The 22,321-nt window shown below is 50.5% G+C and overlaps 1 protein-coding gene across 1 annotated transcript in view; it reads right to left on the bottom strand.

Annotated features, from left to right (window-relative positions):
- Positions 1-840: 840 nt before the first annotated feature.
- LOC122373524 (integrin beta-PS-like) overlaps positions 841-22,321 on the bottom strand; it is a gene marked incomplete at its 3' end in the record, with an annotated part of 34,023 nt that continues 12,542 nt past the window's right edge. The window contains exons 2-8 of the mRNA XM_043351663.1: positions 19,112-19,330; positions 16,363-16,808; positions 6,426-6,510; positions 3,828-3,998; positions 1,909-2,019; positions 1,356-1,508; positions 841-996 (exon numbers count right to left, since the gene is read on the bottom strand). Coding sequence (XP_043207598.1) covers positions 841-996; positions 1,356-1,508; positions 1,909-2,019; positions 3,828-3,998; positions 6,426-6,510; positions 16,363-16,808; positions 19,112-19,273 — 1,284 coding nt within the window. The remainder of the gene's footprint in view (positions 997-1,355; positions 1,509-1,908; positions 2,020-3,827; positions 3,999-6,425; positions 6,511-16,362; positions 16,809-19,111; positions 19,331-22,321) is intronic.

Below are 22,321 nucleotides of genomic sequence, written 5' to 3'. Positions count from 1 at the left end.
AAGTTGCCATTTCGGATGATTTGGGACACAAGTTATTTAGCAAGATGAATTATGTGGGGCGTCATGCCCCAGGCTACCGTACACCGCTCGCAGTCCCCCCGGGCCGGTCTCCCGGTGTGCATATACCGCTCGTCCCGTGTTTACGTTATACGTCTCACGCGCCGCCGGGTGGCGCGGCGACGTTTGCAGCAGCCCGCAGGGACGTGTATTGGCCACGCGGGAGCAGCCTTGATCCGCACAGCCACCGCGGGGCCATTCACAGGCGTGCGCCGTGGATACGGCACGACATGCATTCGCACCGCCGGTGATGTCAAAGCGCAACGCCGGATGCTAACTTAGTGCTGACGTAAATATGTGGTACCACAACTGCGATTGTCCACGGGGTTCCCGGCGCGCGGTGCCCTGGGCCCGCCGGCCGCCGCTGTCAACCTGCGGACCGGGCGGCGGTTGGGCGGGCCGCTTCCTTGGCGGGGCGGCATCAGCAGGGCACCACACCCCGGTGCCTCCTCCTCCCCGTCAGCTAGTGACCCCAGTGACCCCAGTGACTCAGTGACCCCAGTGACTCAGTGGCCCCAGTGACCCCAGTGATCACAGTGACTCAGTGACCCCAGTGACCCCAGTGACCCCAGTGACTCAGTGACCTCAGTGATCACAGTGACCCCAGTGACTCATTGACCCCAGAGACTCAGTGCCCCCGCAGCTTCCGAGTCGCTACTTCTCCCTCCCAATGCCAGAGGCGAGCTTCTGAACAGCAAAGCACCGTTCACGCCACTGTCGGCCGCGGGCAATGTGGCGGCGGCTCATTCCCGGCGGCGCGGGCCGGCCGGGCGGCCGACCCACCTCGACGCTGGCGGTGAAGTTGACCTGCTGGCCGATGCGGAGTCCGTCGCAGCGACTGCGCTCCTCCGGCGGCCCACCGCCCAGACACGACGAGTAGTAGCGGATGCGCACAAACTCACTGGAGTTGTCCTTCATCTCCACAAACGACGTAATTGCCTGCGAACAGAAGTGAAAGAGGCAAGAGACACACACACAGAGAGAGAGAGAGAGAGAGAGAGAGAGAGAGAGAGAGAGAGAGAGAGAGAGAGGGGGGGGGGAGAGAGAGAGAGTTGTCTGCACATAAGATGAAAGCAAGGTGAGAAGAGGCATACGTGAAGGATATGGAGCGAGGCAAGACGAAGAGTATGGCAAGAGGCATACACGATATGGAGACAAGACAAGCTGAACTTTTATCGAGGACAGATCATACCAAAAGTTTCTTTCTTAGAGCAGTTTTGGAGCGTCTGTGAGGCGTCGGTGGCCATGCCGCCCTGTGGTCACTGGAAGCCGAGCGGTGCCGGCCGGCCGGTACTCACTGCGTACTGCTCCTTCACCAGCTGGACGACGTTGGACGAGTCGTTGGACAGGGTGCCCGCCGAGCTGGCCTCGATGTGGCGGCTCAGCTCGTCGTACGTCTCACGCTGCTCGGCCGTCACCGCGAAAATCAGGTTGATGCTGTTCTCCTTCACCTGTGCAGGTCAGTGCCAGTAATGGGGGGGGGAGGTCACAGGGGCAACATCTGGCGGCTAACGCCCAACGGAGCCATTAATATTGCTAGCAAAACTACGAGTTTAGGTGCATGATTCGCTGTTCTTAAAGGCTACCGAATGAAATTCGGACTGAGCCAGGCACCGTCCACGGGCAGCCTCCGAATGAAGTTCGGACTGAGCCGGGCACCGTCCACGGGCAGCCTTGTTTTGCGGTGAACGGAGCTGGCTCCAGTTCAGTGCTGAGGCTGACGCCGGCCATAGTCGGGGCCGTGCCGCTCGCTCTACATGCCAGTGCTTTGGCCCATTGCATTGTTGCGTGGGCAGTATGTTCGGAGCTGATAGTGGCGCTGAGGGCGCTGCCGATCCAGCTGAGGCCGACCTTCTGGTTGATGTGCGACACACTGGGGTAGTCGAGCAGCTCGGAGTGCGTGTACGATCCCGCGGCGTCCAGGTGACACAGGCCATCGTGGGGCTTCACCACGCCGCCCAGCTGCGGTCAGAGCAGACCAGGACTCAGAGACAGATTCAGACTCAGACTCCTCAGACTCAGACTCAGACTCAGACTCAGATTCAGACTCCTCAGACTCCTCAGACTCAGACTCAGACTCAGATTCAGACTCCTCAGACTCAAACTCAGACTCAGATTCGGACTCCTCAGACTCCTCAGACTCAGACTCCTCAGACTCAGACTCCTCAGACTCAGACTCCTCAGACTCAGACATAGAGACTCACACCCAGACTCAGACATAGAGACACACACCCAGACTCAGACATAGAGACACATACTCAGACCCAGACTCAGAGACACACACTCAGGCTCGGACATTAACCCTCGCCCGCACATGTCATTTTCGAATCCTAGAACGCACATGGGGGGGTTGCCAACCCCCCCCCCCACCCCACCGCACCATTTCGTTCCTGCTGGAGATAGAGCTTCGCGGCAAAAACCAACATATTTTTTGGGAAGAGACAAATCCAATGGCACCCAATTTTTCCCCATTAGGTCAATCATTGACCTTCCAGGTCAGGTCAAACTAAAAAATGTTGCTATTCGGGGACACCGTTGGAATATCTATCTAGCGTGTTGTGCCCAATGCCCATCATATACCGATGACGCTGCCGTTTGTGGTGCCAAGCCAGCTAGAGCAGCTCTTTGTCACACTTTCCGACTAGGTTTGTACTGGCTGTGGTCACTTCAGGTCAAGTTAGGTCAAGGTCAATGATATGTGTTGGTATGTCTGTGTGTATACTGATGTGTGCACCGATTGATTTGCGTGTCCCTATTACATGGGATCATGGAGTATGAAGCTTTTACCAAAAATGCAATAAAAAAACTTCACGAAAGGTAAATTCAGCTAACATGAAATGCAACGTTTTTAGATGACCTAGTTTGACCTTGACCTTGACCTTGACCCTGACATCTGTACATCGTCGAATAACATGTTTCATGATAGGTGGGAGGTAAGACTAGCAAAAAAAAAACGAAATCAAGGTGTCGAAAGCTTACAAGACCCATAGCAAAAGCAAGATATTGGTTGTTGGTCATTTGGGTCATGACGTGACCTGAAGAACAATATCATATCTGCGAAACAAAACAAAAAACACAGAAACTTGAAATTTTCAGTGGACGATGAGAAAGGATAGAGAAGCAGTTTTACGAAAAATCAGGCTTCTAGCTTTAAAACTATTCCATGCAGAGCAGAAAAAACTTCCTGGGGGGATGGCAACCCCCCCCCCATGTGCGGGCGAGGGTTAACTCCTCAGACTCAGAGAGAGACTCAGAGTTTGGACTCAGGCTCCTCAGATTCAGACTCAGACAGACTCAAACTCCTCAGACTCAGACTGAGACTCAAACCCAGACTCCTCAGACTGAGAATCAGACTCATCAGATCCTCAGACTCCTCAGACTAAGACTGAGAGACACAGACTCAGATTCAGACTCAGACTCAAAGACGCAGACTCAGACTCAGAGACACAGACTGGGGCTGCAGTCATACTGAGATAAAGACGGTTCGCCCACACTCACAGCCCACTAAGTCGATTCCGCTACATGGGGTCACCCTTGAGTAGATCTAGACATGCATATCGATATGAATGTAGGTGCCTCTAACCTGTATTGCATGCAGGGCTTCAACTGAAACGTCTGCCACGTGTAAAACGCTCTCTACCCGTCCGAGTGGTGCAGCTCCCCCCCGGCCCGCTGCTGACCTGACTTAGCGTTGCTCCCCCCCCCCCCCGGGCCACTTAGCCTAGATGGAGGTCAGTGAGCTGTCCCCTGGGGCACCCTTGTTCCCTGACCTTGCCGTCTCCGGCGTAGTGGAAGCCGGCGTCGGTGGAGAAGACGAGCAGACGGCGCGCGTTGCTGCGCCACGAGATCTCCTCCTTGCACACGATGGCCTGCATGATGGCGTCGAAGCCGCCCTCGGGCGCGTCCAGGTTACCGGACACCTTGGCGGAGCTCACCTTGGTCTGCGCGCGGTCAGGGCATGATGGGTGAGCGGTGAGCGGTGAGCGGTGAGCGGTGAGCGCGCCGCCGCGCCGCAGTCCGGGCCGCTCAGTCCCGGCTCCTCGTACGTGGCTGTGAATTGATATGTGGTATGATAAATGCTGATTCTTCCGAATAGACATTCAATTCAATAGTGTCATTAGCACATTGTTTTACAAAGTGATTATTACCAAAACAATTTCGTATAAAAGTCATCGCAAGAAAGCCTATACCCGGAAGGGCGTTCCAGCCAGCTTCGCCAAGATGGGGGAGGCGTTTTAGCCCGCGCCCCTCTGGGCTATTACCGAACCCAACAATCCTTTGGAGAGGAGTTTCGCTCCCACCCCCCCCCCCCAGCATCTGGGAAAGTTACCGACCAATTTTCAGAACTCAAACAACGTTCAATAGCCTCACCCGGGAGCTACCGTGTGACCAAATTTCATTGACCTGGGTGCAACCGATGACATTACACTTTACAGGTCAGGTGAAAGTCGCGTTTTTGGACAGTTGCCTTCTAAAAATGTGCTATAACATCGAGTCACCAGGTCACGTCAATCAGAAAATGTTCAAAGGCTCGCAACAGCTAAATCGACTGAACGACAACTTTGAAACTTTCAGCGATTGATAAGAACAACAGCATGTATAAATTGTATATCTCGGGATTTTTATGTCTGTGACCTAAGGTCAGGTCACTTTTGCGACTTCTTCATTATAAGTTAATGAGAAAAAAAAATTAAAAGGGGCCTTTTTTGGACGAATGCGGTTCCCAAACTTCTCAAACATCGGTTTATAGGTAAAAATGATACTGATTCGGAAAAATGCACCTGTGACCTCTCTGTGTGCCCCTGAGGTCATCTCAGGTCATGAACGGTCACCAACAGTTTTTTTTTTGCTATAACTTTTGCTAGAGACGTGCTAGAGCGGTACAACACGTCAAATGTATTCAGCTCGACGATACGAATCGACTGATATGCAACATGACCCTTACCGGCCATGTGATGACCTTGACCTGATGTCAAATTTTCAAAATTACCTTTCAAGGTCAACAAATAGTACATTCGTCGCGTCTCAACGAGATAAACACGATGGTGCTGCCAAAAGTAATGTCGCGGCTCTCTTGAGTCAAAAGTTTGTGCTAATTTTCGTGAAAATGGCTATATTTAGAGTTTCTTGCCCACTGGAGGCTAAACCGTTGACCTGAGGTCAAATTTGAGAACCAAGCCCAGAAAAGTCTGTAAAAAAGGGCTGTCGAATGCGCTTTTCCGCGGCGCTGTAGCTCTATTGGTTCCCGAGTTGGCCGTTGGCAGTTTCCAAAAATGTTGAAACTTGAAATGAATAAAAGTTGACCTTTGGTGACCTCTGGTGGCCTGACCTTTGACCTGACCTTAAAAATTGCCGAGCTGTTTCCGTCATTATTTTTGACGCTCTTTCCATAGCCGCTTACCGCGTGTCGCTACGTGGAACAGGAGCCGAGTTAGATGAGGTCGTGAAAACACCCCCCCCCCCCCCAGCACGGCACGGAAAACACAGGCCACCAGCACGGCGCGGGTTATTTTATTTTGCCATCATCGTGCTTCTCTCGTCAAGACGCATTGAATCAGGTAACTATGTATAAGTTTAACTGAATAAGTAAACAGCAAATTTGAACCCAGTTCAAGATCATAACCTGACCGGAAATGAGGCATGATGCATATCCATCGATTCAAATTGATGACTGGAAAACACTCCAGCGGACGGTTATTTCATCGCCCTGCAACGTCCCCATCAAAAATTAGTGTCAAAAATTGCTGGTGGCCTTTCATGACCTAGAATGACCTATTGAGCGACCGTCTGCCATCAGCTGCCCCCTGCCCATTGCGATAGGCAGGGTGGGTCATCAGCTTATAAGTATCTTGTAGTGCTGACGCTTCTTCTTAAAGCCGGACGCTAGTGTTTCTTTCCCTGTCGCCTGATATAGGTGAAGTCACAAATCTGACCTGGTCCCAGGTCACAGATGTAAAAAAAAATCCGAGAAATGTAATTTGTTAGTATTGATACGTTCATGAAACTCGCCGAGTTTGGAAGTTAAAGGAGATTAGCTGTACTAATGAAAGATTCGCAAAAATTTTAGAGGCATGTTAACTTGTGGTGACCCTACCTTAGGTGACCTGTGGCGAAATTATTACACATGATGTTAGCATACTGCGATTTCCATTACACACGAAAAAAGCCCTGGGGAGTGGCCCCCCCCCTCCCCCATCCGGATGAAGGGTATGGTAGCACGATAGTTTCACAGCAGTAATTGAGCACTGTCGGTTGCCAGTCCGCCGGCGCACCGGCGCGCTCACCGCGAAAAGGTCGGTGCTCACCGCGAAAAGGTCGGTGCTCACCGCGAACAGGTCGGTGCTCACCGCGAACAGGTCGGTGCTCACCGCGAATAGGTCGGTGCTCCTGGTGAGAGGCAGGTCGTTGTGGTATCCGTAGGGCGCCGCGCAGCCCGTACACGGCTGCTCCAGACTGAGCCCGGGCAACACAGCGCAGTCAGCACAGCCCGGCCAGCACAGCCCAGTCCCACAGCCCGGCCGCGTATTCGCCAAGTGTATTACACGAATCGGCCCACCAACTAGCGACATCTCTAGTGCGACGTCATAGCCATCCGACGCGACAATGCATGCATTGAGGCTAGATTTGAGTTGAGACTTTTTTGCAATTGTATATGGCTAATCATGACTTCATGTGTCGTCGTAGCCGAGTGGTTAGAGTCTCGGTGTAGTGATCGAAAGGTCGGTGGATCGATTCCTGCTTTAGCGGTTCTTTTCTCTTATAAAGAAGTCGGTCGTAGACACGCATTTTTGGCCCCTACATTCGCACGCCAATATCTTACGCTCAATAAATCTATGACAAGTATTCATCTGATTAAGGAATATGTTGCAAAAGAACTGCAGTTGCGGTCTATACCTGAACTACCAATTTTGTTACGGTACTGTCGATATTCGTCAAAGTCGGAAGAGCTATTATGAAACACACTCGAATGACAACGGATTCCTGTATTATTTCATCGATCAGATAAGACATGTATAGAGATAACTTGATGACAGCTCGCCGTGAGCATGCAACTTAACCCTCGCCCTGGCAGGGGGGGGTCGATGCGACCCCCCCCCCCCCCCTAAGGTTTTTCGAGGATAGCGTAAAAACGGCGGCGCGCAGCGCCGCCAAATTTGGCACAGCCTATGGGGCAACCTTTTTACATATGACCTGAAAATTTCAGGTCCGGGTGACCTTGGGTCAGGTCACCAGGTCAGAAAAACCGGTACAAGGTCATGGTCAAATTTCAATTTTCTTTTTGCACCTGTCCAACTCACAGTTTTCGACTGATTTCCTTCAAACTTTCAGGATGTGCTAAGTTCACCGAGTTGTATAACATATAGTCCGGCTTTTTTGAGGTCACTGATCTGAGGTCAGTTAGAGGTCATTATGTCGTAATGTTAAGCCTATGGGAAAATACTAAATTCGGAAAATACTGGAGATATCCACTTCGTTCTATCACTTTTGTGCTTTGAAACCACGGTACTTAACAGCAGGTCACTTGGTGCTTCTTTGTTTGGTGTACTTATCCATGGGTCAGGTCAAATGAGGTCAACTGAGGTCAAATGACGTTTTTGCCAATAACTTGGCACATAATGACGCTAGAGCTTAAAAAATGGTATCATTGTGTTCCTGGTGATCAGCCGAATCGAATGATATGCGATATGATGCAATTTGGTTAACTTGAACTTAATTTATTAACTTAAGTTTACTTAAAATTTAAGAAAAACTTTAAGTACACTTAAGCAAGCTAAAAAGTATATCATTCGACGCGCCTTGACGTGCGGAGTTCACTGGTGCTTTTCTTTTTGCTCTATCTTAATTAGATCAAAAGTTATAAGCGAAAAACTTTTGACCTGTTTTTAGCGAAATTTTTACATTTATACCCCCCAAAACCCCCCTAAATATTGACCTAGAGCAACCAAATTTGCACAGGGGCGAGAACTCCCGGGGGCCCACCTACCTACCAAATTTGGTGTTTCTAGGTGCCATAGGAGCCAATCGCGAGGGGGGGGGGTCGCATCGACCCCCCCCCCCCCTGCCAGGCCGTGTTATGAAAAATGCCCTGCCAGGGCGAGGGTTAACAATCAGTCCCAAGTTATCTTCATAAACGTCTAATATAAATCTTTTTGACTTTAACTAGATTCCAAGCAAGGGGATTTAGGTATCCCCTGGCGGCTGAAATGTAAAAGTTATAGTTAGGGCATAGCTTCTATAGATGACGCTCTTTTGACGGCTGGAAATTGATAATCTCGTCCCGTGATTACGCTAACAGCTATGCCGAACTTTTTTTGTGCATGGTGATTCTTACACGAAAAACTATCTAATAGCCTGCTCACCAGCGTGCGATTTTTACCTTTCATCTTAGTTTTCGCTACTTTTAGGTACTTTACCTTGCCAAGTGCCCATCTACTTTCAAAAGGTCAGCGCCGCCCCTGTCATATCCAGCAGGAGCTGCGTGCTATCACCCATTGGCAGTGAGAAATATTGATCAATGGCCATCGCCCAGCACCATTTGTCTTTCCATTGGCTACGTTCGCATAGTATGCACTATGCATTAGTGATGTCAACCACAGAACAAAAAGTCAGAAAACCGATACCAAACCAAATACAAACAAAGACCATTGGAAAATACCGAAACCGAACCAATAGGATGGACTGCAAATATTTCTCTTATGCAACATATTCATTAGAAGAATGCCTACCTCTGAATTCTTAGGTGCACGCCGTTGCAAATGTATAAAAAAGAAACGCACAATGACAGATGACAGATGACACGAAAATTGAAGTCGCCGAGTGGATTCGAACCACCTACCTCCATATCACCAGTCCGATACTCTAACCACTTCGCCACGGCGACTACAAATTCGCAGTAGCTTAAATGTCCTTAATTTCAAACCTAGCTTCAATAGACGCCACCAAGGGCGAGGACCGAACTATGACGCCACGCTGACGTCACTCAAGAGGCACGCTATTAGTCGGCCGATTCGTGTAATACACTTGGCGAATACGCAGCCCGGCCAGCACAGCCCAGCCAGCCACACAGCGCAGTCAGCACAGTCCGGCCAGCACAGCCCAGTCCCACAGCCCGGCCAGCACAGCCCAGTCACCCAGCCCGGCCAGCACAGCGCAGTCCCACAGCCCGGCCAGCACAGCCCAGTACACGCCCGCCCGTGCGCCGCGCCTGTCCACCACAGTCGGCCACACCCGCTGCAGCGTGTTAGAGAATAGAGAGCACACCCAACCATTGCTGACTGATGCTTCATAGACATGAACATTGGTCCATGGATAGTGAATACGAGCTGAATAGAGTGGGTGGTTAACTTCAAAGCATGTGGTTTGGTACGTGTGGACGATAAACGATACCTATGTATAAGTAGTGCAAATTATTCAACAAGAATTAAACAGCGTTCCAGAATTTGTTCTGAAAAATAACCCATGCCAATTCGGAAGCATTCGCATTTAAGTCTTGCATCAATATTTCATTGATGGCAATATTGCATTGACCTTTTATACAAGAGGCGCTATAAATGTTTATCACGAATCGATGATGAAACGCCTCCGAAATATATTCAAGTGTTTTTTGTAACTCTTGACAATTTTTAGAATTTTGAACAAATGGTCATTTTATTATCAAATATATGACCTATTACACAGTTCGAAGATGAAGAGCAGACAGCTTTTTTCCTTGAACTTGATTTATGTTAGACACCACGAGTTGAGGCGCACGCTGTTGATATTAGAGTCATTATTCGCATGCCAAGACGGTCGTTCTCCCTACGCACATACTGGCAGCACCCATTGGAATAGAGCTTGTTAGTTGCCACCCGCTCACCATCATGGGTGTAACTTTGTATACTTTCGAGGTCCCATGTGGGACCCCAATGCGAACATTTGGGACCCCAATTGTCATTTTGGGACCCCAATAGTGGAGGCCCCCGAGACGCATCAGCTACTTTGCAAACGGAGGTCCGATATTCATATAAAAGGTTCTCTGTTTAAATAGGAGGCCCCTTGGACAAATCGGAGGCCCTGTTGGACAAATAGGAGGCCCCCTGAACAAGTAGGAGGCCCCCTGAACAAGGAGGCCCCCTGAACAAGTAGGAGGCCCCCTGAACAAGTAGGAGGCCCCCGGAAAACAGGAAGTCCCCTGGAGAAATAGGAGGCTCTCTGGACAAGTAGGAGGCCTCCTGGACAAATAGGAGGCCCTAGACAAATAAGAGGCCCCTAGACAAATAGTAAGCCCCATGGACAAGTAGGAGGCCCTCTGTACAAATAGGAGGCCCCCCTGCAAAAATAGGAGGCCCCCTGGACAAATAGGAGGTCCTAGACCTAGACAAACAGGAGGCCCCTTTCACAAAAGGAGGCCCCTGGACAAATAGGAGGCCCCATGGACAAGTAGGAGGCCCTCTGTACAAATAGGAGGCCCCTGCAAAAATAGGAGGCCCCCTGGACAAATAGAAGGTCCTAGACCTAGACAAAAAGGAGGCCCCTTTCACAAAAGGAGGCCCCCTGGACAAATAGGAGGCCCCTTTCACAAAAGGAGGCCCCTGGACAATTAAGAGGCCCCCTGAACAAGGAGGCACCCTGGATAAAGAGGAGGCCCCCTAAAAATAGGAGCCCTCTGGATAAATAGGAGGCCGCTTGGAAAATAAGAGGCTACTTTAACCAATAGGAGGCCCCTTGGACAAATAGGAGGCCCCCTGAACATGTAGGAGGCACGCTGGACAAATAGGAGGCCTCTTGGGCAAAGAGGCCCCCTAGAAAAATAACAGGTCCCTTGGACAAATAGGAGGCCCCCTGGACAAATAGGGGACCTCTTGAACAAATAGGAGGCTCCATGGACAAGTAGGAGCTAGAGGCTCTCTGTACGAATAGGAGGCCCCCTGGACAAATAGAAGGCTCCCTTAACAAAAAGGAGTCCCTTAAAAAAAGGAGGCCCCGGGACAAGTAGGAGACCCTTGGACAAATAGGAGGCCCCTGCACAAATATGAGACTCCTAGTCGAATAAAAGACCCCTGGACAAATAGGAGGCCCCTGGACAAATAGGAGGCCCCTGAACACGTAGGAGGCCCCCTAGATAAAGAGGAGGCCCCCTGGAAAATAGAAGCCCCCTGGATAAATAGGGGACCTTCTGGAGAAACAGGAGGCCTCCTGGACAAATAGGAGGTCCCATAGACGAATAGGAGGCCGCTTGGACAAATAGGAGGCGCCGTTAACCAATAGGAGGCCCCCTAGACAAATAGGAGGCCCTCTGTAACAGTAGGAGGCTCTCTGTACGTACAAGAGACCGGCGCTGTAGAAGCTTAGCCGTATGTACGCTAGGAGGCTCTCTGTGCAAGTAGTCGAAGTAGGAGGCTCTCTGTACTGTACCTACAATTACAAATAAGAGGCCCCCTGGGTAACTTAGATGCAACACAAATCGGAGGTCACCTATAAAAAAGCGGGACTCTGTTGGAATACCTGATTTAATAAATTATTTTCCTGATATTCAAATTACTTAGGTAATTCAAGGTAGGTACGTTTTTCGGCTACTAGTCGTTTATTGTTTTCGTTTCGAGTTTTTTTCGAGTTTTCGAGAAAAACGTACCTACCTTGAATTAAGATGTCTAGTCGTAAAAGCTTGAAATCATATACTTAGGTAATCCTCGTCCGCACATGGTGGGGGGGGGGGGGCAGTGGTTGCCACACCCCCCACCCCGACCTAGGTAGTTTTTTCTGCTCTGCACTAAACATTTTGATTGCCAGAAGTCGGATATTTCGTATAGCTGCTGCTCTATCCTTTTTTAGCGTCCACTGAAAATTTCAAGTTTCTGTGGTTTTTGGTTTCGGAGATATGACCTTATTCTTCAGGTAATGTCATAACCCAAATGACAAATACCCAATATCTTGCGTTGGCGTTGGGTCTTGTGAGCTTTTGACACCTTGATTTCGGCCTTTTTTGTCAGTCTTACCTCCCACCTATCATGGAACATGTTGTTCAATGATGTAGAGATGCCAGGGTCAGGGTCAAGGTCAACCTAGGTCGTCTAAAAATATTGCGTTTTAGGCAAGCTGAATTTACTTTCGTGAAGTTTCTTTGACTGTATTTTTGGCAAAAGCTTCTCAGTTCATGATCTCATGTAATATGGACACATTCACAGTCGGTGCACACATCAGTATACTCGTACACACAGACACACACAGACATACAAACACATGTCATTGACCTTGAGCTAACTTGACCTGAAATGACCACAGCCAGCAAAAACCTAGTCGGATAGTGTGACAAAGAGGTTCTAGCTGGCTTGGCACCACAATACGGCAGCGTCATCGGTACATGATGAGCAGCGCACGTGATATTCCAACGGGCAACGGTGACCCCAAACAGCAACGTTCTTTAGTTTGACCTGAGCTGGAAGGTCAATGACTGCCTGATGAGGTAAAATTTGGTATCATTGGATTCGTCTCTTCCCAAAAAATATGTTGCTCTTGACTGCGAAGCTTAAAATTTTGTTTGAATAAATTGTGGTGATGTCGAATAAGATACCTACACAAGCAGCGGGCCAACCCATCATATACCGATGACGCTGCCGTATTAGTGCCAAGCGAGCTAGAACAGCTCTTTGCCACACTATCCGACTAATTTGCTGGCTGTGGTCATTTCACGTCAAGTTAGGTCAAGGTCAATGATATGTGTTTGTATGTCTGTGTATGTCTGTGTATGTACTGATGTGTGCACAGATCGGTTTGTGTGTCCCTATTACACTTGATCATGAACTGAGAAGCTTTTACTAAACATACAGTCAAAGAAACTTCACGAAAAGTAAATTCAGCTTGCCTAAAGCGCAATAATTTTAGATGACCTAGGTTGACCTTGACCCTGACTCTGACATCTGTACATCGCAGAACAACATGTTCAATGATAGGTGGGAGGTAAGACTGGCAAAAAAAAAAGCCGAAATCAGCGTGTCAAAAGCTCACAAGGCCCATAGCCATCGCAAGATATTGAGTATTCGTCATTTAGGACATGACATGACCTGAAGAACAAGGTCATATCTCCAAACCCAAATGCCGCAGAAGCTTGAAATTTTCAATGGACGCTGAGAAAAGATAGAAAAGCAGCTATACAAAGAAAATCAGGTTTCTAGCTTTAAAAATGTTAAGTGTAGAGCAGAAAAACTAACTTGGGGGTGGCGACCCTCCCCCCAGGTGCCGGCGAAGGTTAACCCTCACACTTTCTGGGGTCGGCTTACGGCTAGATTCCTTGCGCAATGCTGTGCCGTTAATTTTTTTTTTCTATTATAAAGGCATTGTGTTTTATTGTCAAAAGTGAAAAAGCCAGAAATTTTTGTCGATTTCGGATGCCGCGGGGGATATTTACATACAATGTCACCCTGCTGGCCTGGATCCACCAGTAGGGTCAGGTGACCTACCATTTCTTTATCGATATTAAAAAAAAATCATGGCATCAGAGCTGTGACGAAAAATAAGTGGCCTAAATCCGATGAGAAAACTGGATTTGGGGGTACCCCATGTTTGGCTTCTGAGCCTCTGGTCCCCCAATGAAAATTTCTTAGAGGAGGCCCTGGCGTGGCTCGTAAATTACCGCTTCCGCAATTGGAGGCCCCTAATTGCTTGGAGGCCCCCACTAAATGGAGGCCCCCTTGGACGTTTGGGACCCCAATGGTGATGTCAAAGTTTCACCCATGCTCACCATGCGTATTAGCAAAGTCTGACTTCTGCAGAGGACGGCCCCTGCAGAGTTACCCCGGCGGCCACCTGGCCTCCGCGCCACCCGCGCAGGCCGCTGGGGGGAGCCTGTTGCCACCTGGCCCCCGCGCCACCCGCGCGGGCCGCTAGGGGGAGCCTGTTGCCACCTGGCCCCCGCGCCACCCGTGCGGGCCGCTGGGGGGAGCCTGTTGCCACCTGGCCCCCGCGCCACCCGCGCGGGCCGCTAGGGGGAGCCTGTTGCCACCTGGCCCCCGCGCCACCCGCGCGGGCCGCTAGGGGGAGCCTGTTGCCCCCTTTACTCCGCGCCACCCGCGCAGGCCGCTGGGGGGAGCCTGTTGCCCCCTTTACTTCTCCGCTAATATCGTCGCAAAGCGAAGAGATAGATAAGCGAAACTTTGCACACATGTTCCTGAATAAGTAAGCGCAGATTTGCAAAAAAATTGTATCCAGTTCATTAAAAATGACGTCACATTGACGTCAGAAGTCAAATAATACGTAGATTGTAGATTGGTGTTTCTTAGTTTCGTCACAGAATATCCGCAAATGGCGGGGTGTATGAGTCATATTTTGCACAGATGCAACTGAGTAATACACTTCAAACGGTGTGCTATAATGTTCATTTACCTTTACGCTTCATGCTCAGTGACATCAAAAACACCAAATATCGAAAAACAGCAAAACTTAATGACGTCGCTGTGACGTCATCTTCAGCGCTGCAACCACCAAACATTCCTCAAATATGGCCTAGGTATCTATTTAAAGCTTATATCTTATCAGGTTTCGGAGATATCACATAAAATGTAAGGGGGGGGGGGGCAACTTCATGTCCCTCCCAGCGGCTCGTGGGCTAAAGGATTACTCAAACGAGTAACGAGGTTAGGTACACGACGAGAGACTTCACGATAAATGGACCAGATGAAGCCACTCTTTATGTAGGCACATGCATGCATACACGTACAGCAGGATGGGGAGGCCAAGTGCGAGGAAGCTTTGTGTGAGTGGTTGTTTTGTTAGTCCGACTGGCAGTGCCGGCGCCTGCAGCGTCGGGGGCGGGCCGGCGGCGCTCAGACCGATGGACTCCCGAGGACTCACTTCGAACGCCGCGGTGTCGGCAGTGAGCGCCATTTGGTTCTGGTATCCGTACGGCGGAATACAGCTGTCGCACGGCTCCAGCAGCCTTTAGAAGGTGCCACGACAGCAACAACAAACGCAATCAGCACAAACCACAGCACCGCTCACTGAACAGCATACCGTAACGTGCGGCTACTTGAGACTCGCTGTAAAATGAAAACTGCTCGATATTTTCTTTGCCATTTTTACTCAGGCTGATGTGGAATCAAACAAGAAGTGCCATGGATGACGTGTTTGAAAATTTTGAATTTATCTCGGATTTTTTTTTTTATATCCGTGACCTAAGGTCAGGTCAGTGGCGTGACCTTTCCATTACAAGTCAATGGAGAAAAATGAAAATGCCTCTAGATCCGTGTGTACGCATAGGAACAGTCCAAGTATTTCAGAATCACAATGATTTGGACCACCCGTGATGACCAAGGTGTCATTTTTGCTGATAGTCTCTAGAAAGGTCATCCGAGGTCATTTGAGGCTACAAACAGATTTTTGCCAATAACTCGCGGTTGGAAAGAGATAGAACGATGGGGATGGTCTCATTGTGTTTGTTTTGCCGAGACGCATCGACTGATATGCAACATGACCTTTTCCGGTCAGGTCATGACCTTGACCTGAGGTCAAATTTTCAAGTTGACCTTTCAAGGTTAAATTATAGTTCATTCGACGCGTCTCGGCGAGAGGAACACGATTCTGGCAATAGAAATGTCGTGGCTTTTTGTTGTCGAAAGTTATTGTCGAAAAACACTTTTCGAAAAAACAGCTATTTTTGGAGTGTTTGCCTTCTGGAGGCTAAACCGTTGACCTGAGGTCAATTTTGATAACGACCTTTTCAAAAGAAGAGTTCAAGAGCTACCAAGCGGATACCAACCTTTTGGTATACCGATACCAAACCGATACCAACTTGGTATTAGGTATTTCAGTCCTAATATATTTGGTATTTTGTTGGTATTATGAACCCTCACTTATGTATAAGAGGCTGAGAAATTGGTATAAATTTGGTATTTGCCTCATGTTCCAAGGTTGGTTCGGTTTCGGTATTTCCTCACGGTTTTGGTTGGTATTTGGTTTGGTATCGGTATTCCGATTTTTTGTAATTGACATCACTAGTGAGTACCTATGCTAGAGGAATCTTGGAAACAGCCTGCCAGTGGGACTTAGCTATGTCTTTGTACAGCGAGGTTTCTGATAAGTCGACAAAAGTTCAGTTCCTACCGATTTGCATTGATCTAAGTGAAGAGAGAACACGCTTTCGTTCCGAAGAGGCACAGGTCAAATTATCAGTGAAAACCGAGTTAATGTCGGTATTGTGACACGTTCTATTAAATGAATCGCTGTAAGTCACGTTTTTTATGAAATCGATGAAACTACAATGACAGTCGTCATACGCACGCGGTCACACGTGAGCTAAAGGCCGAGAAATACGGCTATTTGTAGAGCACTTACTTTTTGGGCACGGTGCTGACATAGGGCATCACCACCTTGTCGACGAAGCTGCCGAAGCCCAGCCGGAAGTTGGAGGTGAGCTGCCGCATCTCCTGCGCCAGCAGGTTGCCCAGCGTGGAGAGCTTGTCCTTGTCGTCCTCCATTGACTTGCTGAGGTCCATCAGGTAGTACAGGTCGATCGGGTAGTTGGGAGCCAGCGCGAACTGCACGGCCACCGGCTGCGGCTCGCTGACGCGCAGCGCCAGCCGCACGTGCTGCGGCGCGATCTGGATGGCGTCGGCGGCCGTGGTGGCGGGCAGCGCGCTGCTCAGCGGCAGGTGGCGCAGCACCGTCACCTGGTTGGCCCAGGTGCTGAGATACTCTGCGGCGCAGCTCAGCTCCCCGCTGTGGAACGCCTGCTCGCGGCTACACCGCTGCACAGACGTGTTGCTCGCCGTCACAAAGTCCTGGCGGGTGGCGGCGGGCTCGGGTCAGACGCCGGAGAGCAGATGGCCCTACCGGCGGCCGTCCTGCCGGCTGCCGACCGGCAGTAGTTACGGCCAGCGCACAGTTCACCCACCCTCAGCTGGTGGCTACTTAAACTAGGTCTGCAGATGCGAGATCGCATTGCCGAGAAGGAAAGAAGATCTATAGAGTGAGAGATAGATGTACGTGGAGCTTTTGGGCTTGACATCCAAAACAGGTGCGCACCTAGGCCCCGTTTCATAAAGCGAGTCCGTAGCTTACGCCGGTTTTTGGTCTTGTATTGCAAGTGCATGTGAAGCGATGACGATAGTTTGAATTGTTGAAGTTATTTATCTTGCAAGCAAGAACAGAAGAGAGAAGGGGAAATTAACCCTCGCATGTGTAGGGGGGGGGGGGGGTCGGATGGACCCCCCCCATGGTTTTTCGCGAATAACTCGCGTAAAAAGCGGCCGATCGCGACGAAACTTTCAGTACCCTCGCATTGATCAATTTTACACCTACCCTGAAAATTTCATGACCCTGACCCAAATGACCTTTGACCTGTGACCTCTTTTCCGAGACCATGTTTGGCCGGAATCGCGATTTCGCGTATGTCGGCTCGCACTAGCCGCGTGTTTGCAAGCTTTTCGTGGTTTCAAACGTTCCAACATGTGATTTGATGTTACTGCCGTGTGTGTCAAGGTCACCTGAAGGTCAGGTCAGGTCATTGACCTTTGGTGACCTCGGGTGACCTCGGGTCACTTTTTCGAGTTGTACATGTTTCTAGGCTAGTTTTTGGAGCTGAATTCGAATTTAGCAACCATTTGAACATTTACGAAGTAGTTTTGGTGACTTCGTAACATGTTACGAAGCTGTCAGAGGCGGTTGACACGTACTACGAATACCCGTCACGACGCCTACTGGTTGACCTGACCTGACCTGACCCGACCTGGTCTAAATGCTTCAAGACATCATCTGTGATCAAAACTAACACGATATTCGTGATCAGCACCCCGAAAAACCCCTTAGCAGCCACACTTAACGACTTTCTAACAGGTCCCGATTTTCCCGACTTTGGGTCATTGACCTGACCTGGAAGGTCAATCAATGACCTAGGACCTTAAAATTGGGTATCATCGGCTTCCTCTCGTCACGGGCAACACGGTCGTTTTTTCCGCGAAGCTCTAGCTCGATCAGGGGCCAAACGGCAAGGGGGGGTCCAACCGACCCCCCCCCCCCTACACATTAGAAGCTGGCAAACGCCGCACACATGCGAGGGTTAAAGTTATCGCTTTACATGCGCTTGCAATACAAGCCCAAAAACCGGCGTAATTTACGGACTCGCTTTATGAAACGAGGCCCTGGTGTCAGAGAACCCCCGGTCAAATGTCATTTACAACCTCCATCCAGGCCTCGTCAGATCAGCTGTGAGAGGACCGCCGGATCAGGCCAGGTCATTTGTCAGAGGACCGCCGAGTCAGGTCAGCTGTCAGCTGTCAGAGGACCGCCGAGTCAGGTCAGCTGTCAGCTGTCAGAGGACCGCCAAGTCAGCTGTCAGCTGTCAGCTGTCAGAGGACCGCCGAGTCAGGTCAGCTGTCAGCTGTCAGAGGACCGCCGAGTCAGGTCGGCTGTCAGCTGTCAGAGGACCGCCGAGTCAGGTCGGCTGTCAGCTGTCAGAGGACCGCCAAGTCAGCTGTCAGCTGTCAGCTGTCAGAGGACCGCCGAGTCAGCTGTCAGCTGTCAGCTGTCAGAGGACCGCCGAGTAAGGTCAGCTGTCAGCTGTCAGAGGACCGCCGAGTCGGGTCAGCTGTCAGCTGTCAGAGGACCGCCGAGTCAGGTCAGCTGTCAGCTGTCAGAGGACCGCCGAGTCAGGTCAGCTGTCAGCTGTCAGAGGACCGCCGAGTCAGCTGTCAGCTGTCAGCTGTCAGAGGACCGCCGAGTCAGGTCAGCTGTCAGCTGCCAGAGGACCGCCGAGTCAGGTCATCTGTCAGCTGTCAGAGGATCGCCGAGTCAGGTCAGCTGTCAGCTGTCAGAGGACCGCCGAGTCAGCTGTCAGCTGTCAGCTGTCAGAGGACCGCCGAGTCAGGTCAGCTGTCAGAGGACCGCCGAGTCAGCTGTCAGCTGTCAGCTGTCAGATGACCGCCGAGTCAGGTCAGCTGTCAGCTGTCAGAGGACCGCCGAGTCAGGTCAGCTGTCAGCTGTCAGAGGACCGCCGAGTCAGGTCAGCTGTCAGCTGTCAGAGTGCCGCCGAGTCAGCTGTCAGCTGTCAGCTGTCAGACGGTCAGCTGTCAGCTGTCGGACTCACCGGCTGGGCGCACCAGGCGCAGGCAGGCGTCTGCAGACACTCGCTGCACGTGTGTCGCAGCGTGCACGGGTCAGTGAGCGCCAGCCGGCGCGGCTCCTGAGCGCCACAGAGCGCCGCCGTGCCGCAGAGCAGCCAGAGCGCCGTCAGCTGCCGGGCCGCCATACCGGAGCCACCAGCCGACCGACACCCGCCCTCCGCGTCACTCACTGAAATACCGAACTGCGCTCATTGACGGCATTAACCCGCGCCCCGCTGGGGGTCCTGGATGTCCACGCCCTGCTGGGGGGGGGGGGGGGTTGTATTCCCATTTCTTACTCGACTTCTAGGCCACTTAACAACACCCGGTAAGTGGCATTCGAAAGAACGTCCAAAACAAGGATGAAGGCGATGTGGTTATTTTTTAGGTCAGTTCAAAGGTCAGGTCACCAGAGTCATCAAAGGTAAAATGTTGGCTGTTCAACATTTTTTGAAACAGCGACACATAACTCGGAAATCGGCAGAGCCACAACGCCGCGGAAAAGCGAGTTCGATGGTCCTTTCAACGCTCTTTCTTACCTCTATCCTCAGATTTGGCCTCAGGCTGAAGACTAGCCCGCGCCAGGCCGGTGCTCCGCGACTTCCGCGCCGGCCCGGGGGGGAGGGTGTCTGAACACCCCCCCCCCCTCTAACTCGGCTCCTGGGCCACGCAGCGACACGCGGTAAACGGCAATCGAAAGAACGTCCAAAGTAAGGACGAAATTACTTCGGTCATTTTTTGGGTCAGGTCAAAGGTCAGGTCACCAGAGGTCACCAAAGGTAAAACGTTGGCTATTTCAATATTTTGGAAACTGCCAACGGCTAACTCGTGAACCAATAGAGCTACAGCGACGCGGAAAAGCGCATTCGATAGCTCTTTTAACCCTATTCCTGGCGGGCTCCGCCGGGACAAGAAACTGGCGGGGGGGGGCCGATTCGGCCCCCCCCTGAGATCTCGAGAACGAAGCAAGATAGCGACAAGCGGTAAACGGCATCGGATACGCACGGCCAAGATCTACAATTTTTACCAAGGTCATTTTCAGGTCAGGTCAAAGATGACGTCACAGGGGTCGAAAAAGTCAAAATGGCGGCACTAGATATGGAGAGAGTTTTTCTCGAATAACTTTCGAATTAGTCAAGATAGGAACAAACTAAGGGCATCATCGTGATCCTCTCGTCAATCCGCATCGAATGATATATATGTTGACCTCGAAAGGTCAAGGTCAAAGGTTGACCTCAGGTCACGTGACCTCGAGGTCATCATGTATATCATTCGATGCGTCTTGACGAGCTGAACACAATGAGACCATCCACGCGTCTGTATCTTGTTCCTGTACGGAGTTATTGGCCAAAAACCTTTGGTGACCTTTGATGACGTCACATGACCTCACAGCTGCCCAACAGCAAAACAGACCTCAAGGTAGTGAAGGTTGATCGTATATGAAGTCATGTATGGTATATGGGGCCATTCCGACCCGTTTTAGTGGTAAAAACAGGGAGTTGATTTTTCCCCCATTGACTTATAATGGGGAGGTCGCGAAATTGACCTGACCTTAGGTCACCGATATCAAAATTCTGAGATATACAAATTGCACATACTGGTACCCTAACTAAACCCTGAAGAGAAGAAATTGATCGGTCAAAAACTCTAGCTCTGGCGTGATTGCAAACTTTTCTGAGGTAGGGTCACCAAACCGCCTCTGGTGACCTGACCTGAGGTCAGATCAACTCAAAATTTTCAGACATGTTGCGTAGAAGCCTTTAAGGAAAAGTCAGAAAATTTGAGCTTCCTAGCTCAACGCGTTTGGGAGATATAACCAAAAAACCTCAGGGGGGGGCTCCTGAGGCCCCCCCCCGCCAGGAATAGGGTTAACGCTCTCTCCCAACACGTCCTCAGACTTGACCCCAGGTCAACGGTTTAGCCTCCAGAGGGCAAAAACTAAAAACAGTTTTTACGAAAAGTGTTTTTCGGCAATAAATTTTGACTCAAAAGAGCCACGACATTACTTTTGCCAGCATCGTGCTCCTCTCGTCAAGATGCGTCGAATAAACTATAATTTGACCCTGAAAGGTAAACTCGAAAGTTTGACCTCAGGTCAAGGTCCTGGCCGGAAAAGTCATGTTGCATATCAGTCGATCCGGCATCCGCAACCTCGAGCTGAATACATCTAGGACGTTTTCATCGCTCTAGCATGCCTCTATCAGAAGTTATTAGCGAAAAACTGTTGGATTCTGTTCGTGACCTGAGATGACCTCGGGGACATAACAAGGGGTCACAGGTGTCATTTTCCGGTTCAGTGTGTCAATTTTACCTGCATCCTGATGTTTGAGAGTGTCTAGAATGGCGTTCGTGCAAAAGAGACGCTTTTCAATTTTCTCCTATTGACTTATACCTAATGGAGATGCCACAAAATTGACCTGACCTTAGACCACCGATATCAAAATTCCGAGACAATTGTTTTACATAGATACTGTTACTCTTATCAATCGCTGAAAGTTTCAAGGCAATCATTCAGTCGGTGTAGTTATGACGAGCATTCTAATTTTTTTTTCTGAGGTGAGGTCACTTGAAGTGACCTGGTGACCTGACCTTTAGGGACCTGAGTTTCAAATTTTCACACCATGGGCGGAGCAGACGCATAAACAGGTTTGCCAAAAACCCGCAGCTATTGGTGAGAAGGTGAGAGGGCCAGATTCTGCCCCCTTCCCCAGCAGGGTGCGGATCAATGGTGCACTGGGGATGACTCGTGTGAGTGGTGGAGCGGTCAGGTGAGGGACGGGACGCCACGCCGTCCAGGGTCCACGGTGACCGCTGGACGGCGCCCGGGGAGCCGCCGCCGCTGGTCGGGAGCCGCCGAGCAGCGCGGCGGCGTCCTGTGACGTCGAGACGCCGCCTCTGGTCGGGAGCCGGCCGAGCAGCGCGGCGGCGTCCTGTGACGTCGAGCCGCCGCACACCGGTCGGAAACGCTCCAGCGAGAGGCCAGCGGCCTTTCCGCAAAAGTTTTTTGCTTGTTATTCCACAACTAGTGAAGCAAACTTCATAAAACTTTGCATACCTTCTCTGTCATATGTAAGCTATCATTTGGATGTCAAGCACTAAATATATGACGTGAATCTGTTAAGTTATGACGTCATAATTGAGTATAATACAGGACCTAGCACCACTTTAAGTCAACAAGGGAAATTGGGAGCTGC

This window comes from Amphibalanus amphitrite, unplaced genomic scaffold, assembly GCF_019059575.1.
Source record: "Amphibalanus amphitrite isolate SeventyFive unplaced genomic scaffold, NRLGWU_Aamphi_draft 001509F_arrow, whole genome shotgun sequence".
Classification (NCBI taxonomy): Eukaryota; Metazoa; Arthropoda; class Thecostraca; order Balanomorpha; family Balanidae; genus Amphibalanus; species Amphibalanus amphitrite.
This window is presented reverse-complemented; position numbering and strand designations above follow the sequence as displayed.